Here is a 13,651-nt window from a genome sequence, read left to right as displayed (position 1 = left end):
TACCATAAGCAAAAACATCAAACAAAAAGAGAGAAACAAGAAAAGGATGAGAATACATCCTACTGGAAACTAACCCAAGCACTTTTTAACTTTGTCAAAGAATACAGGAATCTTAAATGAGCAGTGAATTTTTCAGGTACAGATTATTTTATTCTTGATGCAGTGGGCCCTTCCCTTGCATGGGGAATATGTTCCGGATCCCCCTGTGTAAGAGGAAATCCGTGTACACTCGCACCCCATTAAAAACAATGGGGCATGTACTTGCAGCTTGGGGGAATACACGTGCCATTTCTTTAACTGACGCATGGTTTCCACATAAGCTGGAAGCTGAGTATAATGCACCCGCGTATGGTGTGGGCACACTATATATCCTTATCAACTTCTAAATGAAAGATAAAAAATAATCATAGGAGGAAATCTGGATGCTATGGTGGCCCAAAAGACATACAAAGCATTTTACTGAACTCACTGAAAGCTTTGGAAAGATCCAAAACACACAAGCACTTAGGCACAGAAATTCAATTCAGACATAAGACATTCATTCTTTGGATGCCTAAACTGTTTTTCTAAACGTTCAACCGAAGTTTTAAGATCCTGTAATGCTACGAATTTGGGATGGAAGGAAAATTTCACTACTGAGGAGGGGAAATCTTATCTGGCTTCCTCCATTAACTTTTTCTCTGATTTGATGGTACAGCTAGGAGGTGCTGAAGCAGAAAACCGATGTCAATTGGTGCTAAAGCAGAAAACCTATATGAATCTTGCTTTTGCTTTCTATGTAGATGGAGATAGTAATACTGGAGAACTCTAATAAAAACTTGTGGTGAGGTATAGCATCCATTCAGTATGCTCATTCACGATATTCAGCACCTAATTTTTTTGGGGGGGGGGTGTGAAGCTGATGCATTTGTGTCTTAGCTGAAAGGCTATGTTGTGGTGACAACATTGGGAAATTCTGACAAGAAAAATAGACATCAGGTTACCTTGACCTATAGAGTAAAAGCACTATAGGCTATCTCTCTTACTTGCAGAAGAAACATCTAAACAAGTAGTCCCCAAACTGTGCCCTTTAAGAGATTTTGGACCTCAGTTCCCGGAAACCTCAGCCATGTTGGCCAACAGTGTGGGATGCTGGGAACTGAAGTCCAAAATCCCTTAAAGGACAGTTTGGGGACCACTAATCTAAACCAATGATTCCCAAAGTGGGCAGTATGGCCCCCAAAGGGGCAGTGGAAAGATCCAGTGGAGTGGTGAGGAGGAAAGAGGCAGCAGGGGGTCAGTGCAGGGGAAAGGGGGTGGTGGGGCTTCAGGGACAAGGGGAATCAGAGGCCTGTATGACCATGGTAGGTGGGGATGAGGGTTGCATTAAACTTGCTGATCATTTAGTGTGGTGGTGTCTCCCACTTTTGGCCTGCTCCCACAAGCTCACTTCCTTAGATGCAAGCCACTAGACTAGAAGCACTGGTGACACAGTGGTTAAGTGCCAGTACTGCAGCCACTCACTCACAAACCACAAGGTTGTGAGTTCAATCCCAGCCAGGGGTTAGGGTTGATTCAGCCTAGCATCCTTCCAAGGTTGCCTACATGAGCATCCAGCTTGTTGGGGGCAATTACCTTATAGTTGCGAACCACTTAGAGACTCCCTTTGCACCTGGTTGCCTTGGGAGCAACAACTGAGCAGTTGGCTGAGCAGTGACTGACAGGCCTCTGCCCTGCACTGGTCTTTGCTAGAGGGGTGGCATGAGTAAGTCTTCTTAGTTGATGTTCAGCCGGCTACTCAGTTGTTGTTCCCAGAGTAACCAGGTGCAAAGTGACCAAGGTTGGTTATTATGAATTTACAGTAGAACAATAAACCTCATTATCAAGAAATATACATGAGGGCGTAGGGTCGTCACCCAAGACAAAAGGGGCCAGTAGCCAGAAAAAGTTTGGGGACCGCTAATCTAAACAGAGATCTAAGCTTTTGCTCTGCATATCAGACAAACACAGGTACAGCCACCATTCCAGTTTGCTCCTGGTGGATGTGCCCTGATCTGAACAACAGGAAAAACTACAAGGTAAAACAACAATTATTTAAAACATCACAGTGATGAGACAGCGTGTGCCAATGCATGGCCCTCTGATTTGTCAACACAAGTAAACTAGACCCCCCTGATAGATGTGGGTGACATGACTGGGCCCTCCTGGTTGTCTCCCTCTGAGTGATAAACAGACTTGGCTGTCAACTAGACAGAAAATTTGTCACATTTCTAACATTCACTGGGGATAGAGTCAATTATTTTTTCACTAATTTCAATAGTAATTCTGCTTAAACCCTCAAGCCCTCCCTTCAGCCACCATCTTGAGGGAGAGAGAGGCAGGCTAGCTCCAACAGGCCTGCCTGGAAGAAGACAAGCCCTCCCTTCATCCACCAGCCTGAGGGAGAGAGACGCAGGCTAGGTCCAACAGGCCTGCCTGGAAGAAGCAGAGCCCTCCCTCCGGTCCATCTGCCTTGGTCCAGGCCTAAGAGGGAGAGAAGAATGATGGACCTGATCCCCTCCCCACTCACCATTCCCTTCTCCTTTTGTGTCATGTCTTTTAGATTGTAAGCCTGAGGGCAGGGAACTGTCTATTATCCCCTCTGTTGTAAATCCCTTGGATTCCCAGTGATTGGGCGGTATATAAATAAATCCTATTATTATTATTATTATTATTATTATTATTATTATTAAACATCTGTCCTGTCACTCCTCCAGACTCCTATGAAGTCCTGCAAAGGTAAAGGACCCTACCTTCCCCAAACACAGCTATTACAGTATATTGTTTCTTTTTTATATATTCCTATTTCTCCATACTAATTTTCTCTCCCTCCCTCTTATAACTTCCCTACAGAACATTGCATCAATAGAGGTTGCAGAAGGTGAGAAACATCAATAGACATCTGTCCCGTAATGCAAAGGTGCCTCAGATGCATCAAAAATTCCTCAGATGGAGAAAATGCAACCCCCATATTTGTGGCCATGAAGCCTCCTGACAAAGTCCTTAAACTTTAAAAAAATTCAATGAGCATTTGGGACAATTTTCACAACAAAATCACACCCAGGAACCTGAAAAATGGTGAAAATATTCTCCATGAACATCCTGAACTGCCTACTCAAAATACCTCTTTGTTTGGCCTACTTTGAGACTGGATGGGCCTGTGCAGTATGCTGGGGCATTATTTGAAAACTGGCTCCTGCCCATTTATCCATCCAAGTGTACATCTTTCACTATTTCAGTTTTAATTGAGAGGTCTGAACAACATTTGGTGTCAGTACTTACAGTTTATGAACAAGGTGATTTCGGAGGTCCTGAGTAATATCTTCATGCCATGGTTTTCGAATTCCAATGCCAGATGGATGTGTTGCTGTTGGCATGGCCCCCAGATTAGCAACACTGGCATTTTCATTCATCATAGGGCTGAAAATAAGATGAATTCATATAAGTGAAAGCTGATAAGTAAGTGACACAGGATAGTAGGTAAGATTATGGTCAACTCATGTTTAGATTCTGACCCAGAACAAGTAGATAAACAGATTACTGGCACTTTTTAAAAAACTGTTTTTTGCTTTTTAAAGAAGATTTAGCTCTAAGTTATTTTCACTTATAAAAATAATCAGATTTAAAATATGATTTAAACTTCTGAATTTGAACAAACAACTGAAGTAAATTTGGTAAACCAGCTCCAGTCCTATCTGGAGAGGGCATACCTTGCTTTGAGAAATATCCAGGCTGGACTACTATAATTTGTTCATCATGAAAGTTGTCTATAGGGCCTCTTTTTGAGTGTGCTCCTTTTTCAGAACATTTGGACTTGCAGGCACAGGGAGTCATGGAACATAATATCTACTGGATTATAGCAGGAACCATCTGTGCAGCCTTCACAAGAAACCTAAAGCCACATCTATTCTCCATGGCTTTGTCTTAAGGTTTTTAATGGGACTACCTGATGCAAATTTATTGCGTGATTGACCTTAACATTTCTCTTTGGTGAGTATTAGTGTTACTGTTTGGCTTGTATTAGTAATTAAGTTATTAATTTGATTTTAATTGTTTATTTATGCTCTTTTATGAATTTTGCAAGAGAGCTTTTTTGTTCTATAAGCAGTCTATAAGCATCCTCAAACCGAAATTAAATTAATCAACCAAGACGTAATTGACTGGAGTTGGAGCTTCATGGCCCTAATGCAATCCTTGTCTATTCAACAAGCATCAGAAGCAGAGTTCTGCACAAGCTAATTCATACTGAGTTCTATCCACAAGAGTTCATTTTGCAGGGCACAGAATTAAACTCCTGGAAGTTCCACACAGCCTTATTCACACTGTATATTATATCTTATACCCTATGCTGAACAGCAGTGACATACAACCTGCAACCCCTAAGGGGCTTACATACAGCTTTCCCGGACCCGCATGCCTAGCTCTCTCCATGAGGAAAGGGTATTATGGGGTGAGGGATAAATTTGTGTCAATGCAGACCTCATGGTTGAAAAGCTTGTAGACCCTGCACATCATTAGCAATAGCAGAAAAACAGTTCCTCAACAATATTCAAATGCTTACATTTTTAATGTTCACAGAACTTGTAGCAACATCACTGCACAATTCAGGGCAAATCTCAACATTGCTCTAAATACAAAATGAATTCGAATTCTAATTAATAACAGATCTATTAAGGCCCATATGCAGTAGGAGCGTAAGGATGAAATCTTTACGTATTTCCCCCCCTGAAAAGCCCTTATAATAAAACCTACCTTTTATGGTTGCTGTCCTATATACTAGGGATTTTTGTCTGTGAATTCTTTAATCAATGCATTATTTTAAAAAATTATGCACAGAATTAAACAAAAATAAACTTACTTTTGAGAATTCATAGCTGAATGCAACATGGAATCAGGTAGCAAACTCTGTGCTTGAACTCCAACACCTCCATTTACACCCATAGGATTAGCATCTAGGTGGAAAATGGGGGATGGGGGGGGGGGAAGAGGCATTAAGCAAAGCATGCTCTACAATAGATTCATTCCTGTAAGCATTTAAGAGCCTCCACACAACCATTAGTTTGTTTTAGGATTTCCACCTCTTTATGAATTTTCATTACATCTAAAAAAGGTGTTAAGTTATTTTTTTAAAATTTGGCTTTTACATTCTTATCATGCTTCGTTGTTTTCTTGCTTTAATGTTTTATGATTGCTGTACAACTCCTCGGTTATGTTTACTGAAAGATGATAAACAAATACAGTAAGGCCTCACTATCCTCAGACTTGCCATCCACAGATTTAAGCATTCATGGACAGCAAGTCCCATTGTCCCCAATAGTGGTGTGTTCACCTGGCCATGTGCATGTTGTGCCACCATTAGGGACAACGGGACTTGAGGTCCCACGTTTTTTCATATTAATGAGAGGGGGTCTGGAACAGATCCCTCGTGGATACCAACGCCTAACTGTGGCCTCATTCCCACTACAAAAAAGTCCCAGTCCCGATGCGAGGTAAATGCTTCTAGTTCCCATTGGAATTGGATGTTGATCCCCACTGGATCGATTCCAATGGGAAAAACCTGCAGCAAACGGCAAAAACGTGGGGTTTCCTGACACTACATTTTTGCAGTACTTTCCTGAGGAATCGATTCTGAACCAAGGCAAATAAGTGGAAACGCCTGCTCGGAATCGATTCTTCCTGAGAAGAGGGAAAATTGGAATAGAACTTTTGACAGCTCCACCATCCCCCCCCCCCCAGGTCAGTGCTGCCTTTTTTTAAAGGGTAAATTAAGTGATTGAGTGATTTTACAACTACTTGGCTTGGCAAGAAGTTGCAAAAGTGTTCACTTGATTAATCTCTCTCTTTAAAAACAACAACAAAAATCACCCCCTCTTCCTCCCGGGTCCCAAAGGTCTCCCTCCCCAGTGCCACCCTTGGATTGAGTGATCTAAGGGTGGCACTGGCCCCAGGGGGACCCCCAAGAGTCTTCCTTCCTTCCCTGGATCCTCCAGTGGGAACGACAAGTGTTCCCAGCTAAAAAAGTGGTTCCAAACAAGGTCCCTTTTCATAGTCTGAACGAAGGGTCTTTTGGAACCACTTTCATTAGTGGAGCGGAGCCAGGTTCCAACGCGGATTTTTCGCAAGTGGGAATGGGCCCTGTATACTGTATCCATTTAAAAAAAAAATCAAGTCATAGCAACTTAGTGAGATACCTCTCTACTTCCCATAAGATTTGACACTATTGCTCAAGGATGTAGATCCACAAATTACTAAGAATATGTCCCAATTTTGTGCTGTCACCATTGCAACACGCAAACTAATTATTAAGGATCAGAATTGTGGTTAAAAGAACGAGTTGTTCAAGGATCTCCTTTCCTATGTCAGTGTGTAATGCTTCCTATTTAAATGTATATTTGTGTTTTAATTTGATCTTTTTTAGAATTATTAGTTTCTTGTAAGAATGTTTTTATTGTTAGTGTATATATAACACTGAGATACTTTGGTCAAAGACCGTAAATAAACTATTCTATTCTATTCTGTAGCCAAGACGAAAGACAAAAGTCATATTTAACATTTAATAAATTCTTATCCCTAACAATATTTTCTCTCCCATTATTTGAACAAATTCAAATCATGCAATGATGTATATCAGAATTATTTGCATTACTAAAGTAAATGGCTATCATGATGACAAGCAGTAGGGTAGGTGAAGGGGAACTGAACGAAATCCTTATGTGCATGTGCCTCTATTATCATCAAACAACAGGTTATAGGTCCACTACAGAAGAGCTTTCTTTCTCCCATAAAATTGCAATAAATCATGTGAAGAAGATGACACAGGTACATTTTGCTTCTTTAACTGTCCCAGACATAGGGACATTGACATCATCATCATCTATCCCGCCTTTCTCCCAATATAAGTATTCAAGGCAGCTAAAACCAAATTTAAAACAGTACAATTTAAACACAATACAAAAGCAATTTAAAAGTATGAATATAAAGTTTAAAAAGCAATTAAAAGTTAAAACAATTACACATTAAATTTCTAAAATATATTAAAAACCAATACACAGATTTAACTAGAATTAATTAATAGAAATTGCTGAGCTCTGATTTAGCTTTAAAGCTTCCATGGTTTCCATTTTATGGTTATGCTCCACTCTAGCACCCAGGGAACACTGAGAACTTCCTTTTGTCACACAGAAAGTCTTCCATTACTCTCTTTCCTCAAAGAAAGTATAATTTTAGAAAAGAAGCAAACTAAATAAAATGCAAGAATATATGGTCACAAATAACATGATGAACTTACTTGTGGGATTCATGGGGCGAAGACCTTGTGGTGACTGTCCCTGTTGCTGACTCTTCACTTGAGTTTGAGTCTGCGTCTGCATCTGGTTCCCTTGATACGTCAGTCCAAGAGCTGCATAAGCCCTCTCAATAGAGCTGGGGTCAATCTGGTTAGTAGCATTTAAATTGGGTGTTGTTTGTTGTCCAACTCCTACAGAGCCAGAATTGCCAAGTCCTACTGCAGCACCACCTAATAATGCTAAAAGAAATGAAAACTAGCATGTATTATGTTTTAAAAATCACTTCAGACTATTAAAAAAAATTGGACAGAAAACACTACTTTCAATTATAAAAGAAGACAGAAGTCAGCTGCTGGACCATCATCCTTAATGCTTAGTGATGAAGGGAAAAACATTATTGTTGCATTTCACTGTGGACATAGGAGATTCCACTCAAGTTGTTTTTCTGATTATAAGCCAAAGAAAACACAACCAATGCCAAGCTACACTCTGTGGATTGAAAACAAATCTAAAGAAATATTTCATACCTGTTGTTTCTTTAAGGCAATTACTGCAAAATGCCCATGTAAAGCTCAATTATGACCCCTTTAAAACTTATTTAATGTAATAGTCCCATTATGTTCTGAGTAACAGTCCCACTATATTCTGCACTAGTCAGGCCTGGAGTACTCCATTCAGTCTGGACACCACATTTTAAGAAGGACATAGAGAAGTTTAGAGAAGAGCAACAAAGATGGTAAGACGTATGGAGCACAGAACATGTGAGGAAAGGTTGAAGGAGCTGGGCATGTTCAACCTGGTGAAGAGAAGAATGAGGGGCGACATGACTGCACTCTTTCAAGTACATGAAAGGGTTGTAATAGAGAGAAGAGAGCAGACCTGTTCTCTGCTGCCCCAGAAGGTAGAAGCAGGCCTAACAGTTTGAAGTAACAGGAGGAGTAGATCTCAATTGAGCAATGGAACCAATTGCTTGGAGCGGTGGTGGATTTTCCTTTTCTGGATGTTTTCACAGAAACTGGAAAGCTACCTGATGGGAATGCTTTAGATGATACAGTGGGCCCTCGGTATCTGTGGAAGAACCGTTCCAGATCCCCTAGTGGGTACCAAAATATATGGATGCTCAAGTCCCATTGTCCTCAATGGTGGCACTGCCACCATTACGGACAATGCCACCCCCCGCCCCGAAGCCTGCCTTGCTGCAGCAGGCAGCTGCCTCCCTTCCTCCTCCTCTGGTTCTTCCTCCCTTCTCCTCCTCTTATCCTTCTCATCACAGCTGCTGCTCTTCCTCCCCTCTCCTCCTCTTCCATCCCCTGCCACCTCCTCTCTTCCTTTAAAAAGTTTTCATACAATAATTAAATCATCAAACTCTTCTATTATTAAAAAAATAAATAAACCATCATTATATTACAAAAAGAAGGAGCGTGACAAATTCCCTAAGAATGTAATTTTAAAATGTTGGCATGGCCACTGAAAATGTCCTGTGTGAACTGGCTAGCCAAATTTGTTAGGCTCATCCACATGCCTAGAACAGAAACTGTTATCGCTAATGGTGTTCAGAAAAATAACACCCAAAGCAGTCACTGAAATGGAAAATACTGGTTGCTAATAGCTGTGAAAGGTAGTGTTTAAGGGGTGGTTAATGAGTGGGTATGGATATGACCTCTGAGACAAAATGAACTAAGTAGAAAAACAGTCAGATCAATGTTATATGGTGTGAATCCTATTGTTAGTTCTAATTAAGTACACCCATTGAATAAACTGGATGCACCCACTTGCTGACTCACTATTCAGCAGTTGATTCAATGGGCTTACTGTAGCTGAGACCAACCCAGTGGTCCCCAAACTGTGCCCTTTAAGAGATTTTGGACTTCAGCTCCCAGAATCCCACACTATTGGCCAACATGGCTGAGGCCTCTGGGAGGTGAAGTCCAAAATCTCTTAAAAGGCACAGTTTGGGGACACCTGGATTAACTAATACAATTCACACCTTTGTTTCAGATCCCTGCCCTCATCACTACATAGACAAAAAACTGTTTCTCATGCTCACTTTTCAAACATCCATTCTTAATTTGTACACACACACACAATTTTACCCTCAAAGTCTTTTAGCCATGGTTTCAGCATGATCAAAAACTATAAGGACTACAAAACTGGACAATGAAAAACAAGCAGGCAACTGCAGGTCTTGATGTCCAGATCTGCATTTCTTTTCTCCCTTTTATGTGTTATTGTGGGGAAAGCCTAGCATGGCTCTTCCTTGGGCATCATTTGAATCCTAAAATAAAATAATCCTTGCATTCATTGAGAAAGTAGGTATCATACCCCAGTCCAACATACTGCTTATGCCTGATAAAAATCAAGCTCAACCAGATGCTGCACAACTGAGTTTGGGATAATGTTGCATTGAGCCACTGCTGTAGAATTAAATTCTCTGTTCAGAGCAGGCAATACAACCAAGTAACAATGGGTGGGAGGAGGACACTTGTGCATCCTGCACTGTTGCTGTCTGATACACTTGGAACTGCTTGCCATGGAATAACCCTGAAATCCAAGCCCCCCTCCCCCAACCCTACAAAATGACCAAGCATTATTTCTTAATCATAAGAATTAAAAATAACTGCTTACATTGTTGGTTTCTTTTGTCTCCAGCATTCTTGAGAGGGAGACACACAGGACAATCATGCCGTGTACAATTCTTCCAGTGTGATATGATTTGTCGTGAAGATGCACAATGAGCCACTAAAAGATAGTTAAAAACATTTTATAATATTTAAAGCTTTGAGCTATTCATACTAACTGCAATGTGCTACTGATGTCTAAGAACTCATCACAATTACTTGAGATTGAATGCAGCAATGTAACTCTGAAAATTTCTGCCAGCACTCAAAATCACAAGACTTTTGCTAGTCCTGTTCTGACTGATATTCTAATCAACTAGACTGCCTTCTGAACCCATCTAATTCAAGGTCGAAGCTTCCCGGTGATATGCAACAGGTTAAACTGTTATAATATTACTTGGTCCAATTGCACAATGGAGATCCAAACTGACTGATAAGATTTCTGTATACTTTAATTTCTTATTCAGACATTGTAATTTTGTAAGAAGTACATATCACTGCAAACCATTCTTCATCCAAGTCTTTCCAGGCTGTGGCTGCTTTGCATTGTAAGGTGGAAAGGTTTTAAAGGGTTATAGCCTGTGGATCTTTAAAGAAGAGGATAACAGACTTATCTCAGAAGAGTTTCACTCACCTTGGCAGGATTTTCCAGCCTGGCAATGTGTCATATGGTTAAGGACATTCTTCATGGTTCGACAATGAGGGAGGTTACACTGTCGAACCTCACCATTTGCTTGTTCCCGCCGCTGACATTTGTGAGCATGCAATAGCAGAACAAGCTGTTGTTGAATAAGCTTCCGTTTTTCTGGGTCTGCTGTAGGAGCTCCTGATCCCATACCCTGTGGGGCAGCTGCCACCATCCCAGCCTGCTGAACTGGAGGAGTCTGCTGTTGAGCCTTCAGAGGAAAAAGAGTACAAATAGAAGTCTATTATTTATTTGATTTGATTTATATCTTGCTTTTCTCTCAAATGGGAGTCAAAGCAGCTTACAAAATAAATTAGAACAGGACATCTAAAAAGTATCAAAGTGTGAAAGGCATTAAATGATACGTTCAATTAAAATACTACTTTTGAACATTAAAAGTTAAAATGCAAGACTGCATACTAAAAAAAAAGCAATAGAAAGCTATATGTTAAAATCAGCCAAACAGAAAGTATTTTCATCTTTTGAAACTTTCCACTTAAATCTGAGGGGAAAAAAGTAACATCAAATTTTTTAGTCAGTCAAACTCATCTTTCTCTCAGAACAAAGGTCACTCACCAAGCTGTTTGATGCTGAGGATGAAGAAAACCCATTCTTTAGTAAGGCTCACCTAGCAACACAACATCACATAATTGTACTGAACACCAAGGTAGGAATCCTGACTATTGTTAGGAAAGTGCACCTGCTAGATATTAATAGAGTGTCTATAGCAGGGGTAGGCAACCTGCAGCCCACGGGCCGGATGCGGCCCGGTGAGGCCTTGGGACTGGCCCCAGCCCAGTCCTGCCGCCAATTGCCGCCGGGGCCTTTGGCCTCTCGCGAGCAGGGGCAAGGGGGGCAATTGTCTATAGAAGCCTCAGAAACATGCATTTATATTGACATTTTTTTAAAAATCAGCAAATTTTTTCACGTGTCCTCCACTTTTTTAAAAAAAGTGTCCACCATTTGAAAATGTTGTCCTACGTTTGTCCTGGTTTATTTATTTATTTAAATTTTTATTTTATTTTTTAAATTTTTAAAAAAATTTTTTTTTTGCTTCGCGCCCCCCCAGTTGTCTGAGGGACAGCAACCCGGCCCCCGGCTCAAAAAGGTTGCCTACCCCTGGTCTATAGTATCCCTAATGACAGAAGCCACAAAACCTAATAACATCAAATATGGAATAATTATTGAGTATTTCAAGCTTCTGGCAGCCAACTCACAAACAGACCATATCTAATATTACAGGGAAAGGATACATCAAGCACTAGAGACAGATCTACTATGGTTGTTATTAGCAATACTTGGAGAGGACTAATATAGTTGAGGATTGTGAATACAAGACCTACCTGTTCTGTCTAGCAACTCCCTTTTTGGGAAGTAGTAAGCTGAGCACTAGGTCTACAATGGTTTTTTTTATGCAACTTGGGAACTTTACAGACTGGCCTGAAGGCAGAGTCAAGGTGTAGCGACCTGACAATGCACACCTGAGTCCCCGCCCCCCCGGGGCGCCCTGATGTCGCGAGCTGCTCCAGATGGTGTATGGCATCATGACATGTCTCTGGCACTGTGTCTAGATGATGCAGGGCTGAAGGGACACCATATAGCCGTGCCGCCACAGCTATGGAACCCTTTTGAGAGCACAAAAAGGAGCCATTTTTTGCGGCTCCTTTTTGCACCCTAAAAGGGCCAGATTGGGGCCGTGGTGTGAGGTTGCCGCAGCCCCGATCCAGCTAGGAAAGGGGCAGCTTGAGGCCACCCCTTAGAGGCCATCTGTCAAACCCCCTACATCTTTTAACAAATATCATTATTTAAAAGTACATATAGGTTCCCTTAAAAAAAGGGATCCAGGCAGAAACTCATGGTAGATCTCCTTAACATTAGTTGTTAGGAGAATTCAACATAACTAAAGCCACTCTTGCACTAAAACAAATCCACCTTTCCAGTTAGTGTCAAACTCCAATGGTCTTCCTTTTTGTGATTTTTTAAAAAAGTGTTCAGACTCTTTTTAAGAATACTGCATCTTCTTAGCTTCCAACCACAACCAGAGCCGAAAGATACAGGTTTCTACTAGTCTGTATGCAAGGATTCTAAGGTTTCAGTTATGCTAATAATGAAAGAATGAACTTTCATCTGAATTGCCTTTACGTCATCATTCCCAAATCTACTAATACGGAAATTAAATTTGTGTGAAGTACAGTATTCACAATAACGTCCCACTGTATGCCATAAAATATTCTTATGCCAGAGTGGATAAAACAGATCATTTTGGAACAAAAGCATGATTTTTTTTATTAAAATGCTAAAAAAAATTTCTTTACTGTTTTAATTTTTGGATGATTCCCATGACACAAATGGTAGGTAAAGTTTACTTAAAATTTTACACTGCTCTGTAAAACTTAAAACAGTTCTAGTCACAGAATAAAAATGACGGGAGAAGTATGGAAGATGTGATCTAGTTGCAGAGGTTTTAAGGACAGCATACATACATTTACTGTTTTAAAAATTAAAAATAGAAGTTTTTTTAATGATTTAAAAAGCAAGCAGAATGGTTCATAATCAAATTGGTCTAATTTTATCCTATCTTATACAGATGGCAAGATTTTTTTCTTTAACGAATCAGTTCATTGCAAGATGTCTGAATTAGCCTAATTAGAAATTTCAGTTTTTTACTAGTGCTAAAAACTATTAATCCACTGAAGTTTTGCTTGCTAATCAAATGAAATCCATAGAACAGAATTAAGGGAAAACATGTTTATTGATTTCAAAGGTATTCTAAATTTATTTTATATTATTGTACAGATATGAAAAGAAGATTTTCCCCCTTCCAATTGTTACTAGCAATCTTATGATTGTTGTTGTTAAGTGTTATCGGCTTCAACCTATGGCAAACGCATGAACCTCCAAGTGTTGACCTATCAGCAGCAGTCCAGCTCAGGTGTTGCAGACTCAGGGCTGTGGCTTCCTTGATTGAGTCCACCCATCTGGAATGCTGTCTTCTTCTTTGCCTACTGCCTTCCACCTTCCCATGTATTTGTCTATCTCTTTCA

General features: G+C 40.3%; 1 protein-coding gene across 1 annotated transcript in view; it reads right to left on the bottom strand.

The window, feature by feature from the left end:
- Nucleotides 1-13,651, bottom strand: part of EP300 (E1A binding protein p300) — a 123,286-nt gene that overhangs the window by 35,942 nt on the left and 73,693 nt on the right. Inside the window, exons 4-8 of the mRNA XM_042466836.1 lie at nt 10,557-10,818; nt 9,930-10,043; nt 7,307-7,543; nt 4,877-4,970; nt 3,301-3,438 (exon numbers count right to left, since the gene is read on the bottom strand). Coding sequence (XP_042322770.1) covers nt 3,301-3,438; nt 4,877-4,970; nt 7,307-7,543; nt 9,930-10,043; nt 10,557-10,818 — 845 coding nt within the window. The remainder of the gene's footprint in view (nt 1-3,300; nt 3,439-4,876; nt 4,971-7,306; nt 7,544-9,929; nt 10,044-10,556; nt 10,819-13,651) is intronic.

This window comes from Sceloporus undulatus, chromosome 5, assembly GCF_019175285.1.
Source record: "Sceloporus undulatus isolate JIND9_A2432 ecotype Alabama chromosome 5, SceUnd_v1.1, whole genome shotgun sequence".
Classification (NCBI taxonomy): Eukaryota; Metazoa; Chordata; class Lepidosauria; order Squamata; family Phrynosomatidae; genus Sceloporus; species Sceloporus undulatus.
Note: the sequence above shows the minus strand (reverse complement) of the source record. Positions and strands in the feature narration are given on the sequence as shown.